This window comes from Lycorma delicatula, chromosome 4 (genome assembly GCF_047948215.1).
Source record: "Lycorma delicatula isolate Av1 chromosome 4, ASM4794821v1, whole genome shotgun sequence".
In the NCBI taxonomy this organism is placed as follows: domain Eukaryota; kingdom Metazoa; phylum Arthropoda; class Insecta; order Hemiptera; family Fulgoridae; genus Lycorma; species Lycorma delicatula.
The window spans coordinates 122,649,902-122,677,570 of NC_134458.1; the positions used below are offsets into that span (position 1 = coordinate 122,649,902).

At 29.4% G+C, this 27,669-nt stretch overlaps 1 protein-coding gene across 1 annotated transcript in view; it reads right to left on the bottom strand.

Moving 5' to 3' along the window:
* LOC142322713 (regulator of G-protein signaling 7) overlaps nt 1-27,669 on the bottom strand; it is a 151,796-nt gene that overhangs the window by 29,293 nt on the left and 94,834 nt on the right. The window contains 7 exon segments of the mRNA XM_075361789.1: nt 874-1,027; nt 1,088-1,125; nt 5,351-5,572; nt 16,445-16,574; nt 18,328-18,401; nt 22,534-22,709; nt 26,341-26,511. Of these exon segments, the coding sequence (XP_075217904.1) occupies nt 874-1,027; nt 1,088-1,125; nt 5,351-5,572; nt 16,445-16,574; nt 18,328-18,401; nt 22,534-22,709; nt 26,341-26,511 (965 nt within the window).

Consider the following 27,669-nt stretch of genomic DNA (forward strand, 5'->3'; position numbering starts at 1 on the left):
TTACTTTTAATTTTAAAATTTAATAATTATTACATTTATTTATTGGTTATTTATTAGATATTTATATAATTTATTTTTTACTTTTCAGTGCATTTTTATATTGCATTATATTTTTTTGTTTAAAATTCTCAATTTGATTTAATTCTTATTTTTTACTTTTTAGAGGGTTTTTCTAATTTGTTTCCTTTTTTTATTAAGGTTTTAATATTAGTTAAATAAAAGCTTTTTTAAAAAATAATTTTTTATATGTAATCAAATATACTTTTGTAATTTTTTTGTATTTTTTTTACTGCACATTATTAACTAATAATCCCTCTCTTTTATTAATAAAATTAGTAAATAACAAGTATACACCTGACCACCACGAGATATGTACTAACGAATCGGGATTTTCAGCTAGTGATCGGCACATTCCGGTGCCTGTAAGCTAAAGAGGATGGCACACACAAGTGCGTGCGTGTGCACACACACACATACAAATGCTCTTTAGGAGGGCAGGATATGTGACTCTTCACACATACCTTTAAATAAAGGTATTTTCTTTATGTCATTTCTTTTATGTTTTAACTTTGTTGAGACAAATTTTATTAAAATGGTAAATAATTATGAACTAAAATAAAATAGCTGAAGAGTTGATAAAGTGTCTTATGATTTATTTGAAATAGCGGTTTCATTAACTGAATTATGTACGAACAGAGTATTTAAAAATACTTTTAACATATAATTAACACTTGTACTTATAAACTAAAAGAACAAGAGAAAGAAAAAAGTAAAAAAACAACAATTAAAGAAATATTTTTAGAATTCCCTCCCCATTTATATGTATGAAATTATACTTATGTATGAAACATTAAATAATTCATCTTTACTGACCTGTAAGGAATGTCGCTTAAATTTGATTGGCTGTGTGAGTGCCCAACACGATCTCTATGGATCCCTGAGACTGCTAATTCATGAGCAGACCCTGTTAAACTTCTATCACTTCCTCGTCTACGTGACATGGAAGTCCCTGTAACACTGGTACCACTGCTGCTTTGCACTCCACCTCCTGCTTGTAGGCCGCTTAAGTTAGGGGGATTACTTGTTGAACTTTTCTTTTTGCCTGGTCCTCCAAATCCAAAAAACCTACATCACATTCATAATGTAAATCATACTAATTGAGTTGTTAAAACAACAATCACTCCGTATATATATATATATATATATATATATATATATACATATATACGGAGTGATTCCAATCGTGATTGCACGACAATCTCTAGAGATGATTCTATAGCCAAAAATAAGAAAAAAAGTTCATATAAGCATAGGTCAGAAAACGGTTCGTTAGCAAGTTTTTCGACTCACAAAACATTTAGCCGTGCTTTTTGTTCCTTTTGTGAAATTAAACCGTACTAAAATCCTTGGGGTACAATTCGAGGGGTAAATTTGATGCTTCCTTATGGGCTTTTATCTAAGAAACTGAATAAAAGTGGTCCCAGACCTTTATCTCAATTAGGATTTAAGAAAAAGGGGGTAAAACACAAAAACGTTTTGTCGGAAAATACACTTTTTAGGTTTGGAATAAAATGACGTTAATTTACAAATAAACAAAATAAAATTTCCAGTTACTGTAAAGAATTTAATTCTGAAATAATTGTTGTAAATAACATCTGTTAAAGTTAAATGAAAAATTGAGTAATTCAAATTTAATTAAAAAGAAATCTATTATCGATAACAAAAATAATTTAGTTTTGAAAGTTCGCAATAATGTAAAAAATATGAATATACTTGAAAAATATTACATTTATAAATATAAACAAAATTGTAAAATGATGAACTACTAGTTCTTATTCGAAGATGATGATTTAATTAAAAACGTAATAAAAATACAATCATTGTCCATAATGACATTAGAACAAAGGAAAATACAACATTTTAAATATTACATCATGCCAGTACTGGACGGCAAAATTTGTGTATTCGCCCATAATAAATTCCAAAATTTTCAAAAAACAATTTCAACAAACCATAAATAAATATATTTTAATGTAATACATTATAGAATTTAATAACAACAGAAGATGGAGGAATCCGCAAAAATCAATTCTTGAAAGTAATATGGTAAGCTTAACTTATCTATACTGTGTTTTGGTAGTTTATATTTCATTTAAAATTAAATGTGATTATATACACATATATATAATTATATTATATAGTAATAAATAATCAGAGTCATGCATGTGAGATTATTAAATTAATAGCATATTATACATACATGTAATTAATATTTTTCAATAGTATATTGCTACACTAAGTACTGATTTAAAAAAAAGGATTTTGCTTAATTCACTAATACTAATAAAATTTAATTAAATCTGATGTACTTTATTGATTAGCACGAATAAAAGTTAATATAAATTAGTGAAATATGACTACAACAAACGTTTGGTTGAAATATGATAGTTTTTTTCCCCCCAGAAATGCATTAATAACTAAAGAAAATAGGTATAACAGTTAATTAGAGATATTGTTTGACATGGATGATAAATTTTCTAACGATTAGTAAAACATATTTTAAGACTTTGTTTTCTTTATATTTTTCAAATTAGTCTAAAATAAGCTTTAACTGACATATTTCCAGAGGTACAGACAATGATGGTCATTCAAACTTTCTTTACTAAGACAATGGATAAAACATCAATATCCTGGTTCATGTGAATTTGTTATTCATTTTAAGTTAATAATATTCCTTATAATCAATCTGTTTATTGTTCACAGTCATGCAGTCATCCTACGTACATTTTGTGAAGGAATCTGTATAAAATACACAGCATATAGATGCAATCATCTCATGGCAAGTGACTTATCTGGAGCACCTTCTCTTCTCTTTTGTGCCCTGCAGTTCTTTCTTCTAAAATTGTAAGTATTATTTAAGCTGAATACATGAATTAATCTTTCTAAAACTGTGTATCTGCCCCTCTTGTTAATCCTAATTATTTTTTACATCTGACCCTATTATTTTGAGGGCTAGGGGAGTTTAACAATGCTTTTCTGAGATACTTTTCTGTAGGGAGTACTTATAAATAGTTGTTAGATTATTGTCAGCTCTATCGTATCTTAAGCCTATAATAAATGGTTTAATTTATCAAAAATAGGAGTAAACTATGACTGGGACATCCTTCCAAGTGATGTATCATACTTGTGTAGCTACATAGTGTGAAAAACAGATGACTGGATGTAGAAGAAATAGAGTGGGGTAAGAAGGGAGGAAAAATGGATAATTTAAACTGTTAAGAAAATGAAGGTAGAGAAGGCAAGTAGTTGTAACAAGGGCTGCTGGAAATGATTTGTATTGACAGACAGATAGGGGAATACTGGTAAGCAGAATACTGAATGCTGAATGAAGAGAGAATATTGTGTCATAGGAGTGGAGAAAGGAATCTTTTGTTCTGCTTTTTAAAGCTATTAAAGGTGACAAGGTGGCAGAGAAAGTGCAGAGGTGGCTTTTATTTTGCAAGCAGTAAAACAATTGGAGAGAATTTTAGAAAACAGAATCAAGAATTGTATTGAAAAAAAAAGAACAGCATACTTTTTGAAGAAATGGTTCCGTAATTGATCTTATTTTGTGCAGTAAAAATACTAATGAAAATCTAATAATAATTTGGTAATGATGTTTCTGGATATAAAGAAGGCCTTCTTATCGTATTATAGAATGTCAAAAAAATTACCGTGGAAGTTTTTTAAAAGAAAGAATACGGTGGACGAAGCTAATAAGAATTGTCAAGGCAATGTTGCACAAAAATGTTAAGGACTGTGTGAAAATTAAAGTAGAATTCTCAGAATGGTTACATGTTATAAATGGTTTTAGACAAGTGAAATGTAATTTTACCATTTTTTTATAACAAAATTTGTTTGGTTGATACAAATTTATTAAGAAATGAAGTCAAGATTACGGATAGATTAAGAAAAGAGAGAGTAGCTGTTTGCTGATGATATTACCATATGGGTGAAAAAGAAAATTATTGTTTAGAGAATGGTTGAATAACTGGATGAAAGGACTTAGTATGGAGTACAATAAGTAAAGAAAAGATTGGTGGTAATGAGAACAAAGAAGAATAACCCACCAGGTTGGTTTAGTGGTGAATGTGTCTTCCCAACTTTAAAAGTCGAGAGTTCCAGCGTTCAAGTCCTAGTAAAGGCAGTTACTTTTATACGGATTTCAATACTAGATTGTGGATACTGGTGTTCATTAGTGGTTGGGTTTCAATTAACCACACATCTCAGGAATGGTCGAACTGAGACTGTACAAGACTACACTTCATTTACACTCATACATATCATCCTCATTCATCCTGTAAAGTAATTCCTGAATGGTAATTCCTATAGGCTAAACAGAAAAAAGAACAAAGAAGAATGTGAGAAACAACAAGATGAATTTCTTGAAGCAATACTCATAAAAGTTTTAAACAGGTAGTGAATTGGCAAAGAGAAAAATTGATTGAAAAATATTAAGAAACATATACTATGCAAGAAACGTTTTTTGAAAATATAAAACCAATTTATACTCTATTTTTACACTATGAAGAAAATAATTTCCAAGGCAGGAGGAAAATAATGTGCTAGAAATGAAGATGAGATTTTTAGAAGCATGACAAGTAAGACAAAGATGAATTCTGTGAGGAATATAGAAATATGGGCTTTCATACATGCAGAGAGTGTGTTGGAAAGGAAAGCGAACACAATACTAGAGGATTTGAGTTTTGATATTAGATTGCATGAATGAGTGTTAGTCTATCTTCTTCATATTATATGTTAGGACTTTGGTGTGAAAGAATGAGAGAAAAAAAAAAAAAAGAAAAAGTTAAATTTGAAGGTTGATGGGCCAAGGAACTGGAAAAGTTAAGATCATAAAAAGTAGGAATTTGAACACAAAAAGGTTATGGAAAACAATTGATAGAAGAATGGAAGACAAAATAGATAATAATTACAAAATAACTTTAATTATTTCGAGTACCTATAATTAAAAACAGAAACAGTCATTCGATAAATTTTCTAATGTTACACCAGCCCTGAAAGTGCTAATGCAATTAACTTCCTAATGAGATCTAAGTCATGAACACCTGCAGTAAAATCCAGTAGCACACTTCTCCTTCTGAAATATGAATACACATTATAAAATTAAAAACTTTTGGTATTTTTATAAAACTAGTTTTAAAAAAAATTGTAAAATTTTTAAAGCAGTTCTGACAAGTGACTGAATGAATTGAGTATTTATTTTACTTTTTCTTAAATGTTACCTTTTCAAATAAATAATATTTAAAGTAAATTTTTTTAAAAATTGACCAATAATAGGAAAAAAGCTCACCGTTTTTTAGTTGAAGGTTGAATACCGGCAGCAAGAAGATTTTTATAGTGATCTGATCGGATAAATCGTGGGTAACAGTCTTTCTTGAGCAATAATGTATAAACATGTTCTGCAGCTGAATCAAAAGTAAATCTAGATGGTGTTTTCATCTCTGTTTGTGTTTTTTCCATTGTTTTACTGTCGATGTTTATTTCACATGGAGCACCTGGGGCTAAGAACTCCCTTAAAAAAGAACAAATATCGGCATAAGTATACTATATTAGTTTTAATTAACCATTTATATACAGATTGTTTATAAAAGCCGTTTCAATTCCGGAGATGTTCCTCCACATCGAAATAAAGAAAAAACTTTATATTATAATACATCTGGGAACCCTTAATATAGCGCCTATCTGCAATTTTTGTACTTTTAACACAAAAATTCATTTTCAGGAATGGTTAATCGTATCGAGCTGAAATTTTATATACTGCTAGGGTACCTAGAGGTTTACTTGTACAAAAATAATGAACATGATCTCCCCATCCATTCCAGAATGGTGACCATGTAAACTTTTTAATTGTTAATATCTTTGTAATTGCTGATTTATTTAAATGTTATATTACAAAAAGAAATGTTAAGCGTTCTATAACTAAGAAAATAACAGACACCTTATGTATTCAAATACATTTATAAATAACAGATGGCAAAAATTCTTGAAGTGTACTCTGTTTCCTCCCTAATAAAATTAAACAACTCGACACGATCTCAACTGGAATAATTTTTTTAATATTATCATGTAATTTAATATTATAGAAAATGTTATTAATAAATAATAAAATAAAATATTATAGAAATCATGAAAATAATATAATATTAATACTGAAAAATGTTATGCATTAAAATAGATGTAATTAGTAAGTAATTGTAAATGTAAATAAAAACTAATGCCCAGATTGTCTTTTGATATTGACCAAATGAATACACTGATCTGTGCTGTACAAGCTAATTAATTTTGTTACCATTATCTTAATCACCATGGCAGATAATATGAATCATCTTTATACTAACTTAGTAATGGCTGATACACATTTAATGTACAGTCTCGTACGTTGCAACACCCTTAAAGCAAGACGGATGTGTGAGGAACACTTTCCCAATCGATTGTTACCTTCTCACACAATGGTTTAATCCATTCATAAATGGTTCAGAGACACAGGAAGCTTAAAACCTGAAATGTAGTAAATAAGAACGACGACGTTCAATATGTACACCCGAATTCGAGGGGAGTGTGTTAAACGAAATATTTAACCATCACAAAAAAGGGGCCCTTTTCTGTTTTTCCCCAACAATGGTTTTTTTTAGTTTTTTTTATTTTTATTTTACGTAGTATTACATATTAGTAATTGCTTATGTTACTCATTCGCTAGTCAAGGTTAGCGAGCGTAGGTTAAGTTTGGTTGGATTATATTTATAATTATAAGCAATAATGCTTATATTGGATCTCTCTCAGGTACATTTGGAACAATAGATATCTTTAAACATGACCAATTACTAATATGTAACGTAAAAAAACCATTATGTGGAGAAAAACAGAAAAGGCTCGAAAAAGTACTAGAGAACTGGTCTTGGAGTTCAGTGTTAATATTGATGAATAGCAACTCTATGCCTATCCCTATTAGTGAAGACAAGCTATTTTACCTCGAGATTATACTCATCGAGTTCGACTATGCCAATAGCTTATCCTTGAATGTAGTAATCCAAATTTTTTGAATGATATTTTCTTTACCGATGAAGCCAGATTTATAAGATCGGACATTCTTAACACGTACATGTGCTTAATTGAAACCCTCATGCCATTTCAGAGAACCGTCACCAATATCAATTTTCTGTAAACTAATATTGTAAAGTTTTCTGTATGAGTTGGTATTCTGGGTGACCACTTATTTGTCTGTATTTTACCTGAAACGCTCAATAGTGAAAAGTATTTACATTTCTTGACGGCTGATCTTCTACTTTTCCTCAATGATTTGCTACTAAACACAGGCAAAAAGTGTGGTTCATGCTGGATGGGGCTCCGGCTCATTACAGATTACAAGTTCGAGATCACCTAAACTCGCTTCAAGAATTTTTGCCGTAACTTTTGATATTTATGAACGGGTTTGAATATATAACGTGACATTTTCTTTGTCATAAAACACTTAACATCTTTTGTAATAACATAACATTTAAATAAACCAGGGGTTGCAAAGATATTAACAATTAAAAAGTTTACATGGTCTTCATTTTGGAAAGGATTGAGAGATCAGGTTCATTATTTTTATACAAGTAAACCTTTAAGTACCTTATGATAGGAATTTTCAGCTTGATACGGTTAACCATTCCTGAAAATAAATTTTTATGTAAAAATACAAAATGGCAGATAGGCGCTAAACTGTTTCCGGACACATGTTGATATAAAATTTAACACTCACCTCTCTATCCGTGGTGATGTCAGAGCTTTAACTCCATCATCAGCAGACCATTTTTTTAATAAAGTACACATATTTATACGAAAATAAAATAGATAGTTATTAAAAAAAAAAAAAAAAAAAAAAAATTTTAAATCGGTAGTATGTATACAGAGTGTATAACGAAGTTCTCCTGGGCCTTTCAAAACCTATTCTTCTCGTGAAAATAATGGAAAAAGTTCAGATAAACATATGTCCTAAAATACTTCGTTTGCGATTAACGGTTAGTGAAAGATTTCACTCGGATTTCAGCTACCCCGGTGAAATGTGGTTGTACTGAAATCTTTAGAATATTATTTAAGAGGCAAAATTAGTGATTTCTTATGGCCTTTGATCTGAAAAATTGAATAAAATAGATCTCAGAACAGTATCTGCAATCATTTTTGAGAAATGTGGGGTGAAAACCAATAAAATGGGAGGTAAAAACCCCTGTTTTTTTATGTTTGACGTTCAATAACTTTGTTAAATGGGTAACAAACACATAAAACGTTTAAAAAAAACTTGCAGAGAATTTAATTCTGAACAAAATGGTGTAAGAGGAAGTTGAATATAACAAAGAAAGTTAGAAATATTCGAATTTTATTTTGAAACAGTACGTTACTACATTTGTCAGAAATGTACTTATTTAATGTAAATTAAAATACTAAACTCTTTTTTCATTGTGAAAAATTTGTAAAAACTGTTAAATATTAAAAGAAAACTGAAAATTACATAACAGTTGTAAAATAAAAATTACTTAGATAATAATTTTGTTTTATTAATGACAGAAATACAATAAATTAGTTAAAAAATTATTATTTCAAAGTTGGCAATAAAATATCAACCATGGGCAGTAACAGCTGATTAACAATGGGCAGTAATTTATTAGTGTTTAAATCTTTCTTAGGTAGTATATCGGGTTCTTTCTTTTTCCTGTTTAGCCTCCAGTAACTACCGTTTAGATAATTCTTCAGAGGATGAATGAGGATGATATGTATGAGTGTAAATGAAGTGTAGTCTTGTACATTCTCAGTTCGGCCATTCCTGAGATGTGTGGTTAATTGAAACCCATTCACCCAGAGGTCTCGGGTTCGAATCCCGGTCAGGCATGGCATTTTCACACACGCTACAAATCATTCATCTCATCCTCTGAAGTAATGCTTTAAAAAAAAAAAAAAAGGTAGTATATCGGGAACTGTACACTGTGCTGTCGTTAGCGAAGTTTTTCTGTGAATTTTCGTTTGAATGTGATCGGTTTTTTCGTTGAAGAAATAACAGTTATTTACAACAGAGGAATACGCTGATATGGTATTCACTTTGGGTGTGTATAATAGTAATACTACAGCGGCTGTAGTAGAATATGAAATACGTTTTCCGAAACGCAGGATTCCAGATCCAAAAAAAAATTAGCGCGACTTTACGCAGTTTTCGGGAAACAGGTTCACTATCTAGTATTCGTATCAGCTACGAACGATCTGTCGAACACGACGCCGTTATAGATGAAATTATAACATTGATGTAGTTCAGTGCAGTTCAGGAGTATACGACGTCTTTCTAAGCGGATCGGAGTTTTGCATTCGATAGTTTGGAGGTCACTTAACAAAACAAGTTTTATCAGCAAGTTCAAACTCTACATCTTGGAGACGGTCCGTTTCGCCTGGAGTTCTTCAATTGGTGGAATACAAATCGATAATTCTAAAGTATATTTTGTTTACTGATGAGGTAAATTTCATTAGAGATGGCGTCAACAACTTACGCAATAAGCATACATGGGAAGTAAATCCTCATGAAACGGTGGAAGGCAATTTTCAGCACTGATTTAGCATCAGTGTATCGGCCTTCTTTACAATCAGTTGTTTGGACCTTCATATTACCTGACCGCTTAAATGCTGAGGTCTACTTGTAATTTTTCAAGAAGAATTGGCGCAGCTGCTTGAAGATGTACCTCTAGGTCTGAGACGTAAGCTATACTTCCAGCACGATGGCACACCTCTTCACTTCTCTTGTGCCGTTTCCACTCACTTATATCATCATTTCCCTGAGAAATGGATCGGTCGTGAAGGTCCACATTCCTAGCCATCAAGATCGCCAGATCTAACACCTTTAGATTTTTACGTCTAGAGATGGATGAAAAATTTATATATATAAAAGACAATGTTCGTGTGTGTGTCTGCTACAAACTAAAAAACTACTGGACCGATTTACGCGCGGCTTTTTGAAATATGGTCCGCGTTGTCCGGAGAATGTTTAAAGCTATTGAAATCCTCGATCTGAGCAGTAGAAAGAAAGTTAAGTTTTAACTTTTGAACTGAGTAGTTTGAATTAAATCTGATAGGTAGTGCTGTTTTGAAACTGGATTTATTTACATTCTGACTTTTATAAAGTGAAAGGTTAAATTTTGTGAAGTTCCGTAATGTTCAGTTTTTAATGTTTTATCAAATTTTCAATTGGGTTCATTTAATCTATATATATATATATATATATATATATATATATCACAATATGCGATATGTGATTTTTATATATATATAAAAATCACATATTAAATTAAAAAAATTAAATAACGTTAATGAAAAATTTTTTTTAGAAAATGAATTTTATTTCATGTAATTGTACAAATGTTACCATTTTAGGATACATACATTTTAGTTTAGTTTGAAAGATGAAATCTTCCAGGTGACCTCCTCGTCTACGTAAACACACGAAGTCTCTTCGTTAAATTGTTCATGGTTTGACGTAACATCTCAACTGGAATTTCCGCAATTGCTTCTCGGATCTTTGCCTTCAGTTCATCCGTTGTAGCAGGTCTACTGTGGAACACTTTGCTTTTAAGGTGCCCCCTCAAAAAGTAATCACAAGTTGAGAGATCAGGCGATCTGGGAGGCCATCTAATGTTAACTGTATTTTCAAATAATATTGGACCCACAGTGGGCTTTCTACTCACACCCACCCAGACTCCAGTTTTCGCTTCGTGTAAAGATCGTTCGTGTAATTCATGGAGGTAGTTGTCGACTACAGTCATGTATTTTGTGAATTAATATATCCTCCCAATTGAAACCACGCTTCATCTGTAAAAACTTAATATCGAGAACAGTTACGGAATTTGGTGAATAAAACGTTTAAGCCATTGACAATAATTTAGTCTTTTGGCATGATCTGCAGGTTTCAGTTCTTGGGCACATTTTACTTTGTTGGGGAAAATTTTCAGTTCTTTTCTTACAGATTTATGTGCGGTAGCAAGACCGATATTTTGCTGCTGCGCTAACTTACGCATTGACTTTGATATACTTTCGGCCATAACATCCGAAATATCAAGCAGCTTCTTTTCGTTGGTTTGGTGGTCTTCCACTTCGATCAGCGTCTTCAGCAAAGCCTGTTGCCCGAAATTTTTCGATAAGAGTTCGAACTGCATTGCGGTGAGGCACAGTAGTATTTGTAAGTTTTTCAGAAAACTTGTGCTTCACTAAATGAGTATACTTGTCACCTTCACGAAAAACTTGTTCAACGAGAAAAATGCGTTCCTCTACCGAAAGAACCCATTACGTTTCTCGCAACTATCGATTCCGATAAACGAAACATAGTACGTTCAATCACAACTCAACAACTAACGTCTTAGTTTATTACTGAGCAACGCCCAACAAACCCACACGCTAACCAACCTAACGCCGAAAGAACAGAATGCATCACATAATTCTAAAGCATACTACACAGCGACTTTCCGAACGCGTAGGTATATATACACAATTACATACATATATACAATTAATTTTACCATAATAAGCATTTACTTATAACCATTTTATAACTTATTAGTTTAATATTTTAAAAAGTTGGGTTAACACACCTTCTTATTTATATCTATTTATATTAGATTATTTAAAAGTCACGCAAATCAAAAAATACAAAATAAAAATAAATAACAAAAATGTTTTTCATTTAATGAACAGATTTTTAAAAAACTTTTAGAGCAGAATTTTATAATAATTGTGGAAAATTTCCACCATCTACTTCAAGACAAGCTTTTACTCATTAATCTTATTTGTTGATACTTTTCATAATATAGCTCCTGCAATTTTTATTCAATATAACATTGGTAATTAATTCTTCAATTTTGCATGATGCTTATAATTTATACAGAATTTTCAAAAACCTCCAGAACAAATTTGGTGATGCGAGATCAGGTGCCCTGGTTCTTAAATTTTTTTCATACTTACTTTATAGTCTTGTACTTTTAAGGGTTGTGTTGCTCTTAATAACTATTCTTACTATTCTTAATAACTTGAAAAAATAGTTTGTGCCTGATCTTTTAGCCGGCTGCCGCAGGTGGATTTTTATATCATCACCTATTTCAACAGTTTATCAAAAACCATTGGGAAAATTACCTCTTACTCCATATTTATAAAAGCATTTAAGTAAATGTTTTATAAAAAAATTTGTTGCTTAATGGAAAACTCACAAAACACTTCACAAAAAAGTATGTCTGACTGCTTAACTGACAAATGCGGGCCAAGTTAAGAAAAACTTCAGTGGCACAATAATGATTTCTCTGTGTATCTCTTTTCAATTGCTAAGAATTACATTTTCAATTTCCGAGTTGTATAACTTTTGGATTGCATGTATCGTTTTATACTAAGTTATAATTAGTTTATTAATAAACTTAGTAAGTTTATTTTATTTATTTAACCTAATTCTTAATTGTTATTGTAAGTAATAAATCTTCTGTTCTAATGATTTTGGTTATATTATTTCATGTTTTAAGGGCACTAAATCAATTATAATCCACTTAAAATGGACGTATGTTATTTTGTAATCCACTTAATAAAGTACTTATTTATGAATTGAAGAATTCCATACCAAACAGTGTACTGAACCAAATATAAAGTGATTCCAAATTGTACTGCAATCTCTCGAAAGATGATTCTATTTCCAAAAATAAGAAAAGTTTCATATAAACATAGATCAGAAAACGGTTCGTTAGCGAGTTTCGGCTCGGGAAACTTTTAGCCCTGCTTTCTGCTCCATCTGTGAAATTAAACCGTACTAAAATACTTGGGGTACAATTTGAGGGATATATTTGATGTTTCCTTATGGTTTTTCATCTAAAATTGAATAAAAGTGGTCCCAGACTTCTATCTCACTTAGGTCTTAAGAAAAAAGGGTAAAACACGAAAACGATTTGTCGGAAAATACACTTTTTTAGGTTTGGAATAAAACAATGTTGTTAATTTACCAATAAACAAATAAAAATTTCTAGTTAACTTTGAAAAGAATTTAATTCTGAGAAAATGTATATATATGACGTCTATTAAAATTAAATACAAGTTTGAAAAGTTCAACTTTAATTAGAACCAAAATACACAAATGGATCGGAAAAGTGATAACAACTTTTCAACAGAATAATTTACATACAAATGCTAAAAATTATAAAAATAAATTTGAACGACCTTCTAAAACATATTAAAAATTTTTATTTTTTCACAGGTTGGCAATAATAGCTGATCAACAATTTGTCTAGGATTTGAATATTCATTTGAGCGGTGCTTGTGCTGTTATTGTTCGGTCAGTCATTCACAATGGGTGATACCACACATTTGTTTTCATTTGAAGAGTTGACGGACATGTTCATCTATGCTAAAGTAAAAGCAGGCAAAGGATTTGCTGCTGTGCATGAATAGCGGGAAAATTATCCAGATCGAAGAGTACCGGTTCGTAAAACATTTGAGGCTTTGGAAAGGTGAGTTCGAGAAACAGGTATGCTTAAATCACAGCGAGTCGATGCTGGTCGTGAATGTTTTTTAAGAAATACCAACGCTGAAGAAGCAATATTTTCTTCCACCTCAAGCACCAGAAGGTTGTCACATCGTTTTTATGTTTCGCAATCAAGTGTGTGCTGAACGTTACGTGAGCAACAATTACACCAATTCCATACAACATATTTTATAACAAAAGAGTTATTACCACCTGATCTTGATAAACAAATAAAATTCTGTCGATGGTTAATTAGAAAATGTGAACTTCATCCTGATTTCCTAAGTAATATTCTAATTACTGATGAATCTTCTTTTACAAGAAATAGAATTGTAAATTAGTGAAACACTTACACTTGAGCAGAAGAAAATACCCATGTGACTGCTACAAGTCATTTCTAACGCACTTTTTCGTTTAATGTGGCATATTCTTCTTGGTGATGATCTTATAGGCTCTTTTTTCTTATCACCAAGTGTCAATGGAGGTACTTGCATTTTTTTGCAAACAAATCTAATGGAATTCTTGGAAGTTATTCTGCTTCCAGATGGTGCAAATGTGGTTTTTCAATGATGGCACACCTTTCTTTTTCCTGTTTAGAATCTGGTAATTACCTTTCAGATAATGCGTAACAGGATGAATGAGGATAATATGTATGAGTGTAAATGAAGTGTAGTCTTGTACAGTCTCAGTTCGACCATTCCTGAGATGTGTGATTAATTGAAACCCAACCACCAAAGAACACAGGTATTATAAAAAAAAAAAAAAAAAAGCCATTGACAAAAAAACCGTACAAAAATTGATTTTTGTACGGTTTTTATGATTACCAGTTTATTGTTACCAATTTAATTTTATATCTGTATACATGAATATTTTAAAACACAGATCAACACACACACGCACGCACACACACACATTGAACTCCAATGAATAAATATAATACGCGTCTTCCAAATCAGCTGATTTAGGAAGACGCGTTCACCACTAGACCAAGCCGGTGGGTTAATGATGGCGCACCTGCTCACTACTGTCATGATGTGATAAATCATTTAGTAAGCAGTGGATTGGTTGAAACAGACCAGTAAAATAGTCACCTCGATCTCACTCCAGCGGACATTTTCCTTTGGGGCTGGATGAAGTCGTTAGTCTATCTGCTAGTATTGGCACACAAGAAGAATTGAAACATCATATAATAGAAGCTGGAGTTACTATTAGGAATAATAATGATGCTATCTGACGTGCCCGGTTAGCATGGCTCACCGGGCTGAACTATGTATTGAACTGAATGGCGGTCACATTGAGCAACTGCTTTGAGGAAATGTTTGCAGCTTTCTCAAGTAATCATTTTGCTATTTAATAATTTGTAGAAAACCCCAGAAAATATGTAATTTTTATTTTTTAAAATCTATTTTTTATTCATTTTTTCTGTTATTAATAGATTTTATATTTGTTTTCATTTATATTATGCTATTCAAACAGTGATGAAGATTGTTCTGCTTAAAATCATATCACTTTTCCGATGCAGTTTGTGTTTTGTTTCTAATTAAAGTTGAACTTCTCAAATTTATGTTTAATTTTAATAGACATTATTTATATAAATTTTCTCAGAATTATATTCTTTACAAAGCTACCTAGAAATTTTTATTTGTTTATTGATTAATTAACAAAGTTATTTTATTCCAAACCTAAAAAAGTGTATGTTCCGACAAAACGTTTTCGTGTTATATCCCATTTTCATTAAAACCTAAGTAAGATAGAGGTCTGGGACCACTTTTATTAAATTTCTTAGATGAAAAACCGCAAGGAAATACCAAATTTACCCCTCGAATCGTACCCCAAGAATTTTAGTACGGTTTAATTTTACAGATGGAGCAGAAAACAGGACTAAAAGTTTCCTGATCCAAAAATTGCTAAAGAACCATTTTGTGACCTATGTTTATATGAAGTTGTTTTATTTTTGGATTTAGAATCATGTCCCGAGAGATTTCAATGTAATTTGGAATCATTCTGTTTAGAGTAAAGTAAGCTGTTGTTAGCAATTTTTCCCTTTCCACACTTATATGGTTAATATTTACCTTTTCAAAGTACATAACATTGAAAAAGTAAATATTAGATCTATTACTCACAATTAAAATGGGCTGTCTAAAATGAATGTGGCAATGTTTAGCTCCTATCTGCTGTGTAATAATAATAAAAATTTCAATAATGTAGTTTATCATTTTAATGTTTAATTATTGAAATTCATTAGATCAGCTTAAAACACTAAAATAAATGTTTTAAAATTTGAAACAACACAAGTTATATTTATTGAAGGACCTTTGGAGTAAGTGTTCTAAGAACCAGTTTGTTTTGGATTATTCTAAACCTCTTAAATAAAGTGTCTAAAAAAGTTTAAAAATAATCTCACAAAACTGAGCAGGCAAAACTTTTAAGATATTCTTACAAAAATCTGATATTCCATTTCCAAAATATTTATATTCAAACTCAACCATATGTCATATTTAATCAAGAGTAGACGGTCCAGTTTTCCAAAACTGAAATTATAGAATATAACTTATGGCCTTCTCTAATTCTATACCATTGATTTTAAAAATATGAAAAAGTTTATACTGTTATTTCTTATTACTAGCTGCAATAATATAACAGAGATTTATAATTATGATATGTAACCGGCAGCAATTTTGTTTTAATGTCAGCAATATTTGGAAATTGAAGGATAAGTGGAGAAGAGAAATGAATGAAAAGCTCATATCAAATCACTCAAATGATTAAGAATGTGAATTTATGTGCTGTTATTAAAAAAAGTAAATGTATCATAACATCAGTAAAAATCATTTTTTATATTATATTAATAACAATAATTATGAGATAATAGAAACTTACTCATATATTTGTTGTACTCTACTGGGTATCTGTGACTGTGAACTACGTCGGAGTTCATTCACAGCCATCCAAAATCTTATATTCTCATGACTGTATTCTTTTCTCAAATAATTAGTGAATTCTTGAAGTCCTGTAACCAGTAATATTGAGCACAAAGTTAGTAAATATAAAGTTAATTTACTACTATATTCTTTCATTTTTTTTTTTTTTTTTTTTTTTTTTGTCTTCAGTCATTTGACTGGTTTGATGCAGCTCTCCAAGATTCCCTATCTAGTGCTAGTCGTTTCATTTCGGTATACCCTCTACATCCTACATCCCCAACAATTTGTTTTACATACTCCAAACGTGGCCTGCCTACACAATTTTTCCCTTCTACCTGTCCTTCCAATATTAAAGCGACTATTCCAGGATGCCTTAGTATGTGGCCTATAAGTCTGTCTCTTCTTTTAACTATATTTTTCCAAATGCTTCTTTCTTCATCTATTTGCCACAATACCTCTTCATTTGTCACTTTATCCACCCATCTGATTTTTAACATTCTCCTATAGCACCACATTTCAAAAGCTTCTAATCTTTTCTTCTCAGATACTCCGATTGTCCAAGTTTCACTTCTATATAAAGCGACACTCCAAACATACACTTTCAAAAATCTTTTCCTGAGATTTAAATTAATTTTTGTTGTAAACAAATTATATTTCTTACTGAAGGCTCGTTTAGCTTGTGCTATTCGGTATTTTATATCGCTCCTGCTTCGTCCATCTTTAGTAATTTTACTTCCCAAATAACAAAATTCTTCTACCTCCATAATCTTTTCTCCTCCTATTTTCACATTCAGTGGTCCATCTTTGTTATTTCTACTATATTTCATTACTTTTGTTTTGTTCTTGTTTATTTTCATGCGATAGTTCTTGCGTAGGACTTCATCTATGCCGTTCATTGTTTCTTCTAAATCCTTTTTACTCTCGGCTAGAATTACTATATCATCAGCAAATCGTAGCATCTTTATCTTTTCACCTTGTACTGTTACTCCGAATCTAAATTGTTCTTTAACATCATTAACTGCTAGTTCCATGTAAAGATTAAAAAGTAACGGAGATAGGGAACATCCTTGTCGGACTCCCTTTCTTATTAGGGCTTCTTTCTTATGTTCTTCAATTGTTATTGTTGCTGTTTGGTTCCTGTACATGTTAGCAATTGTTCTTCTATCTCTGTATTTGAACCCTAATTTTTTTAAAATGCTTAACATTTTATTCCAATCTACGTTATCGAAAGCCTTTTCTAGGTCTATAAACGCCAAGTATGTTGGTTTGTTTTTCTTTAAAATTCTTTCATTAGTGACATTATTCCAGGCACTGATATATATATATACACATATATCAAATTATGTATGATATAGTCATAAAAATAAAAAGAATAAATTAGTTAAATTTTCATATTTGTACATGAATCTCCAATGATAAAGGGTAAAGGGCTCATCAGAGAAGTGAGAAGTACAAAATAATTAAAATTCATATCAAGGTCTAAATAATTTAAGAATTTGAAAGTTTTTAATCTTGGTTGTTTATGTTAATTCCAAGATAAAATGTTAAATATTAGAGTTCTTATCTTGAAAGAATTACTATTATCAATTATGGTTTAGAAAGCAGCTTTTATTTTTATTGAATGTTATTTTTTCGTTTTCATAAAAATTTCATAAATGTGCACTCTCAGTATAAAATATGTTATGTCATGTTTAAAATAATTACTACTATGTTTGTCTTACTTCACAGAAATGAAAGGATTTATTTATTAAAAAAAAGTTAAAACTGTAATAGGTTTTTTTTTACTAAAAATTGGGTTAATTATATTAACAAGATTACTTTAGATATTAGAATGTAAATTACCTGTCTGATCCGCTACTAGGTCTTCCATTGATAATGCCCATCTTTTTATTCTTTTCTCTGTTGGTATTTCAACTCTAGAAATACAAAAATAAGTTGTATTAAACTCCCTTTACAATTGTTGAGTATGCTGTATTTATATGCTTATTAGTACATAAAATATATGTTCATATCTCTTTAAAAGTAATGTTTCTAAATCTATTTTCCCAGTAAAAAATATTAGAAATAATACTTTTGCTATTTTAATGTTTCATTTGATTTGGTAAAAATTAGTTTTTCTTATTTTATGTGAGTCACAAGATCAAATTATCTGTAAAGAGGGTAGGTTCCATCATCCCTTTGCTTGGTTTCAAAAATTCAAGCATTAAATAAGTCTGTACTACATGAAACAAATATGTAATAAAAAAAGATCACTTATGAGAAGATAATTTACTTATAGATATGTCAATTACCTTAAAAAATTGATGAAATATTCATTTCAGTATATTTACAAAAAAGAGAATGTTTTACTCCTATTTATTGAACAATATAAAAATTACCGTATTTACTCCATCATCTAATGTTAAAATTTAACATTAAGCAGTTTACTCATGATAAAATTGATTTTTGTACGGTTTTTATGATTACCAGTTTATTGTTACCAATTTAATTTTATATCTGTATACATGAATATTTTAAAACACAGATCAACACACACACGCACGCACACACACACATTGAACTCCAATGAATAAATATAATACAACTCTTGTAGTGGGTCTACGTTGCGACTTTAGAATACTAAATAGAAAGTTTTAGAAATAATAGATGAAATGTTATAAACTAAATAGGTTTCTATGAATTATCAGATCAGTTATTTTTTAGTATATATTCGGAAGTCATTTAATTCTAATTTACAACATTTTTTTTAGATTATTACTTCAATTTGTAAAGATTATGAGTCAGCAACTTCTGTGGCAAAGTGACAATATCTCAGCCTTGGATCTCTAAACTTATGTCAAAGTACAAATCTTTGCTCCCCACTCTTTAGGGCATTCATCATGTATATGAAAAAATTGGCAAAAACATCAAATTTTAATTTCAAGCTATGAATTTCACATAATCTTACATATCACCATCAAAGCTTGTCAGATCCATTCTGAGATACTGTCCTAAAATTATTTTTTACTTTTTAGTCCATTTAATTCAGGAGTGGTGATTTAAACATTTTTTTACATATTTTTTATTTTCTACTTTTTAGTGCATTTAATATAAGAGTGGTTTTTAAAAAAGTTTTTTTAATATATATTTTTTTTAAATACCACTAGCAAATTTTACATAATATAATTTGCTTTATGAATTATTTACTGCATAAGCTAAAATTTTTGTATGGGAATATGATATGCAAGTATTGTGACATAAGAAAAGTGCCAAAGCACTTTTCTTATGTCACATGTGAAAGGCTGAGACTCTGCCACAGAGGTCATCATTTAAAAAATAATTTCTTTATGTTTAATAGCATAAATCTAAAGATAATACATATTATTTCATTTAAAACCTATTTAATATTGTATTTTTATAAATAATTTATGAATTCTGATAAGTTAATAAGTTAATTCATTAACTGATAAGTTAATTCATGAATGTTTGCAACAGATTTTCAAGTCAGCTCCATTTTATTGATACTATATTTTTAAAGCAGATTTCTTTCTGTACATAATATATCAGTTGCATTTGATTATAGGTATACACATGTAAACAAAAATTGACTTGAAAATATAGCTATATTTTTGGTCTATAGGGTTTGATATTTTCTGCATCAAGTCTTAGAACTTATTAGCCATTGGTATGAGCAAAAACTGATAAAAAGGTGAAACTGTGAAATTTGCTCACCCATAATTAGCATATCTCAGGGGTGGTTGATATTGTTGTGTTATTCAGCAAATTACATAACAAGGGTTTACTGTATATTGATATCATATAAATATAAACAGAACCAGTGAACCCTGAATCACTTCCAGTGATGTTTGCAGTGAATAAATTAATATTATTTCAACAATTAAATGAACTTACATTACTATAGAAAATCTGTTTAATTACTCTCCAGTTTTTGAATGTTATTAATTTAATTATATACAAGTTTTATGATACTGTGCAGATTAAATTAAATACAGTGTTTTTATTATTATTATTATCTTTTATGACTGTAGGATCACTTTAGTCATTCATTATCCAAGTCTCTTCGATGGGACTGCTTGGGGCCTTGTGGTCCTTCCAGTACTCTTTCATATTTATCTTTGGCCCTTTCAGTGTTTTATTAATATTATTTTTAAATTAATGAAACTAATTTAATGGTATAATATTATATTAGTTTAATGCTTTATTTATTCTTTTAACAAACACGTTTTATTTTTTTACTTGTTCAATTTTAAATTTCTTGTTTGTTATCTGAAAGATGATTTATTTCTGTTTATTATTTTTGTTTTTTTTTTTTTTTTAATTCACTGAGATATCATACTGAAATAAATTAAAATCATGTCCAAATCAATAAATTACATATTAGAGACCAATTATTTTTACACTATCAATATATCAAAATACACTATCAATGATAAGGCAAAATAAATTCATGAGGAGTAACATCCATGTTCATCCCTCACCCACGAAGGTCAGCAGTCACCCACAGAAGGTTAATAATCAGTATTTTTGTTCCATTTATTTACGTACATCTGAACAGAAAAGTGAGTCATTTTATTCAATTTTAAAAAAAATTTTTTTTATTTTCATAATTCCTGGTAATAGTATGATTATTTTTAATTTAAAAATCAATAAAGAAACTTAATTTATTTTTAACAAAGACCTTTTAAATATTTTATATTTGTTTCATGCATTTCAAATATATTTAATTGTTGGAATTGCCTTATTAATATGTAAAGAACATTACAGAAGTTGTTGTATATTTCCATGTATAGTATACAAGTATACTGAATTCTGTCACCAAGAGGCTAAGGGGGTTCCTCATCAAGCTTAGCAATTAAGAGAGGTTTATTATGAGATTAGTGAGTGAAGACAGTGTATATTATATACTGTTTCTCATATAAAGTCTACAGTAATTCTTTGATTAACACTACCTGTGACACATTTTCTTATGGCTGTGATGTATGAAAAGTATCTAAGGTACCTCTAGACAGAGGGTTGCTTTCTCTAAGAATAATGATTTTCACCATACAACTATGACCTGTTGTGAACAGAGAGATGAAGTTACTTATTAGGATGATATCACTTGCATTTTGAAGGACTTTGCACATTGATGTGCAACACTATACAAATATCAGTGATGAAGGCAACAGGAAACTACTTCATTCCCCACTTTCTCCAATAATCCTGCCATGGGATGTTGTTATTCTTAGAAATACCCATGCCACTTTTGTGAATGAATTGTTTTTCATGTCAAGATGATTACAAAGATTAGATGAGAACCAACATACATATGTGTATAAGTTATGACAGTAATTCAGTTTATTACAATTTGCCCTCTCTATTTGTAAAAGAGAATTAAATGAAAACTGTGAAATGGAGAGTTAATAATATTTAGTATTTTTTTCTTTTTTTTTTTTTTTTTTTTAATTATACAATATTGTAATATAAATGGTTGGTATATTTTTTAAACAATCTTTTATCTATTTACAATCAAAATTTTTATATTTCTAATTTTTACTGCCTTGGTGGTACAAGCAGTACCATGTTTGCTCCAGTATCAAAGATCCCAAGTTCAGTTTTTGGCTAGGGTCCTGCAACTTTATTATGAGCCAATCCTAACTTAATCACTAATGATCTTGGTAGTTGATATGAATTACAAAAAAGTTGTTATAATTCATTTATTTTTGTGTTTTTTTTTTAATGGAATTGCAGAATTATAGTATATTTCTATCTTCTCGTCCCCATTACACTATTTGTTGAATAGACAAGAGTTATATATTAATTGCAAATTAATCAATGAGACTGAAACTCAATGTAGAACCTTGAGTAAAGGCAGTAGGCAGAAGGTAAAATTTGAAGTTTTATTCCAGAATTGTCTTTACTAATATAGTTTTAAAACAAATTAAACTACTTAAAATCTATTCTTATTCAGAAATAAATAATTTTACCAAATTAAATTTTTTTATTACCTGATATAATTAATAAATAGACATTAAATAATTACATATAAAAAAATAAGTGGATTATTACATAGGGCTGTTGAAATGCCAAAATGCTGGATCTTCACTTAGCCAAGGATTAGAAGGTTGAGCACCACTAAGTATTGGATCATATTCAAGGTAGGTTTCACAGTTTTGTAATAGACTTTCAAGAGCCTGAGATACTTTTACCCTTGTTCGATTTAGACAACTTCTTAAAAATTCTACCTGTAAAATTAAAACAATCAACACAAATGATAAATTCTTGGGGTATAAATTTAAATTGCTTAATAATTGTATTTATTAGTTTCTTTACATGTACATCTATAAGATAAAAAAAAGAATCTTATATAAATTTTTACCTTATCAGTCTATGAAATTTATTCTGCTTAAGTATTAGCAAGTGTCAAAGGAACTTTTAGTATGAAGAAGTTCAATTTCAATCAATTTGCTTGTCTTTAAAGAAAACTCTTAAATCTTATCTTGGATTTCTTATCCAAAACAAACTTTCTAGTCTCAGACACCCTTTCATGTCAATTAATTAAATCACATCAGTCAAAGTTTTGTGATTAGATAGATTTTCAAATATGATTAATAACATTAAGTAACAAATCAACATTAGTAACTACTCAATGTAAGTTTAACTGGATCCTATAGGTCCTTAGAAAGGTAATAACAGTTAATTGGTATTGATACTAACTATGGTTTGTTCAAGATGTTGAAACTACCACAATTAGAGGGAATCTATAAGTGAAATGATTTTCCTATAACACTTTTCCTTCATTCCTTATTCCTTGGACCTTCCATTCCTGCAGAGGTCCTATTGGACCTCTGCAGGATTGAAACGATTCTGCCTGTGGGATTGTGTAGGGGACTGTTCTCTGTCAAACATTTTCACAAAAAGTCAAACTAGAAGCTAAGATACGCTTTGTTAGTAAGAACAGTCTTCTATTTCTCTTACGATCTAAAATCTTCTCAACCAACTGATAAATTTTGTTATTAGATATTGTTAGTAAATTCTTTCTTTCTTCTAAACCTTTCCGAAAGTATACTTATACAGGTTCTCTTTTATTATATAAGAATATGTTTTTCAGTACTTTCTGATCTCTTTTTCAGTACTCTTTGTCTGAAGAGGAGTCATTATCTTTTATATATATATGAAATAAAATAAAATTATATATGTGAAATAAAATGTTATATACTTTTAAAAGTGTGTGTATGTAATTTAAAAGGTGTACGAGTAAGTCATATATGGTATCCACATCAGATTTGATGAAACATCTGATTCTTTAATATTAATTGAAAATTATAATGTAGAATCTGTTGATTTGAAGTATCGTTTTGTTTTTAGCTGTTTGTGGTTGTGTTTAAAAATTAATTTAAGATGAGTGCTCCTTTGTCCGATTGCACTAAGGGAAATTAATGCAGTATGAAACCAGAAGGGATTGGTAAATTAGTTTTAACAATATGAAGAGTTGTTTGAGTGGAACAAAGATCCTAGAATGAATTGATGGGTTAAAAATATTAGAATTTTTGTGTACAATAAACAACTGAAAGTTAGGCCATCAGCTTGAAAGTTAAATATGACAATATTTTGCGGTATGTAAGATCAGTTTTTATTTACTTCACACCTAAAGGTGAAACCATAAAAAGTGAAAAATATTGTGTCACTGCTATCACTGAAGGCAAAATACAAGTCCGAAAGGTGTGTAAATTTTCAAAAGGTTTAATTTTATTTCATGGTAACAATTGTCCTCATACACCCATAATAACAAAATTTTGCCTTCAAGATTTCAGTTTGGACTTCTGGATTATCAGTCTTACAATCCTGATTTGGCTCCAAGAACGAAATTAAATGCTTGTTGAAAAATAGACTGAGTGCATAGAAGGAGGGAGGGTATTGAAAATAAGCATAATTTTTTTAAGTGGAAATAAAAGTAAATGGTTTTTTAAATTTCGCTTTACGTTTTGACTTACTCTCTTGCGTATGTATTACTTTCTCGATGAATATAGCTAGAATAGCTATATTGAAAGGAAAACTATGATGATAGTACAAAAATATGGTAATGGTATTTCAAATCTTACGTTTTAGGGTCCATCTCGTTCATCTACACAAAAAAAAAACATATTTATGTAAGGATGTATATGCGTACGTATGTAGGAATTTGTGTCGCATGCTTTTAGCTTTATCTCAGATTGCCCAAAACGATTTTCTCCAAATTTTGGCTCAAGAAATTCTAAATGTGAAGTATTGATCATGTTAATTTTTTCTCAGAATTCTTTTAGGGGATTGGAGATATTGTGAAAAAACCAATTTCGATTTTCTTCAGACACTTTAGAAAACGTTTTCTCTGGCAGATTTTATACCTGAATTGTATAAATAGATCAAAAAATCTTTTTTCAAAATTATCAACCCCCAGCTTTTAAACCTGAATTAAAAATATATATTTTTTTTTGTCTTTTTACTCTATCTCCCTTCGGTTTTAATATATATTTTTTTTTGTATTTTGTACATTATATAGGCCTATCAAAAAATGTCTACAATTTTCCAAAATTATAAACCCCGAACCTTAAACAAAGAAAGCTTTTTGAAAATTTTTACGTTCTTGTTTACCTTTTATTAGAGAGGGGGGAGGTAGATTTAGAGAAAATCAAATTAAACCTTAACATATGAATGAATATTTTTAGAATTTACTTAAATTTACTCCCCACCTTTAACAAATGCAATATTCTGATTTTTTTTTGTTGGCTTTAACTCATTTCATTTTTACTTCCTTGTATGAATTAAAGGAATTATTATGATCACGAAAAATGTCGGTTATCAGATTTCAAGGAAAATATCCGTTTTGACTAGTTTCGACATGATGTCTGTATGTACCTACATATGTATCTCGCATAACTCAAAAAACGATTAGCCGTAGGATGATGAAACTTTAATTTAGGACTGTTGTAACATCTAGTTGTGCACCTTCCCTTTTGATTGCAATAAACTGAACCAAAATTGTCCAAAAAGCCCCAAAATACAAAAAATTGCATTTTGAACTTTTTATTAACTGCAGTAATAAGCCCTCATTGAGAGATTTTAACGATATGTCATATGTGGTACTTATTTTCATTGGTTCCAGAGTTATAGTCAAATAAAATTCTAATTAATGAAACATTTGCATCTTAAGAGGGGAAGACACAACAGTTTAAAAACGACTTCATCTCCTTTTCTGTTTTTTTTAAATTTAAATATATAGATTTACTAATAATTATTAACCTCTGATTGTAAAAAAAGTTTTACAATAAATAATAATTCAATAACAATATAAAAAAAAAAAATGAAAAAGTTTTTATTTTTTCATTTTTTTATTATTTTTTTAATTATTAATGAAATAAAATTTTATGTACTTTTCATTTTAAAAAATGTGTTCATGTAATTTAATAGGCGTACAAGGAAGTCATGTGGTGTGCAAATCAGCTTTTTATTAAAAGGAGGAACTTTAAATTTTGTTAAGGAGGGCTTTTAAATTTTAAGATAAAAATTTTCACTTTTTTTCTTACTTTATATAAATTCTCATTTTTTTGTTACTCTTATTAAATGAATTTTTCTATTGCTTTATTGTTAATTAGTCTTGTTGTCCTTCAAAGACAACATGTGTTTATTACGAATGTATAATTAATTAATACAATAATGTTATATATATGAATTACAAGTTCAAAGATTATAATAAAAATAATTTATATTATAAATGAAATAAAGACTTTTATTTGTTTGAATGAACCAGCAAATAATAGAATTTTTAGAATAATTAAACCTAACTGAGGTAATGAACCAAGGAAGTATATTATTCCACAATCTTACCTCTCTTCTTACATCTTGTGAATCCCTTCTTCTTCTTGGAGCTGTACCACCTCTATTACGTATCGGAACTGGTTCTAAACTGCTTGTAAAGCCTGGAGGTGGCCGATGCACTCGCCAATAAGCTCTCTCTTGACTATCGCTTACAATTTTTTCTCCCTTTTTTCTATCTTTTGCTAATCTTACCTAAATCATAATTTCAATTTTCCTGATTAAATAGAATAAACTAGTCATAACATTTGTTTAATAATCTGATAATTATAATAGTTGACCTTTTTTGATTTATGTGATATACTATCTTCACTAGGATTAAGTGTCTTACTAATATTTGTCAATGATGATAGTATTTCAGCATCAGTGCCAAAGTTCACTTTTAATATGTAGTAAATTTTGATATTTAACTTTTTTTGTGTTTTAATGATACATGTAGCTTTTTAATTAAATTTTAATTACCTGCAATCAATACTAGTATATCTTATTTACTTATAGAAAAATCTAAAATAAAGAAATTTAATTTAAAAAGATAATTATTATTCTTAAATGATATTCTTTCTAATTTATATTTCAGTTAAAATATTTTCTGTACAATTACATAAAATTAATTAATTTATTTACATACATAATTTACTATTAAATCATTCCCTGATAGAAATCAAGTATTGTTGGTGGTATACATATGCGGACAACCCAACTATCATTCGAGCAAGTATCAATTATTACAGCATACTAGAGGATTTATCATTTACGCATCAGATCCCTTTTCAATTTGCAATTTCACTTAATTGATTTGATATACTACACGACATCATGTATAGTAATATAATGAGAAGGATAGAAATTAACACAGAGGTTAGAAACAAAAACTTGTTATGTTATCTCAATTAAGTATAATAATATTTATTTCATTAATAAAAATATAATTTAAATTTATATAAATTAATTAAATTTGTAAATTACAATATTCAAATATGAATATACTTAACAATAATATAAATCGAGATTTATAAAAACATAACATGAATATTAATCCAAAAACAAGTAGCTTGAAGTAGAAAAAATATGTATCATCAGTCATAAGCAAAATTCTGATAGATTATCAAAAACAATAATTAAATTAATGAAAATATATGGTTATAACATAATAAAGTTGTAATTATTCAAAGTTGATTTAAAAATATTTGTTTGCTGAAGTTTGCCCAATTTACTGAGAAAGCATCACAAAAATAAAAAATGTCAACACCAAAATAAAGTTACCTCACTGGTATGAAGTAAAGCACATTTACTTATCTGTTTTATTGATCAGCTGAATTCCTTACAACCAGATGGTCCAAAACATCTGGAACA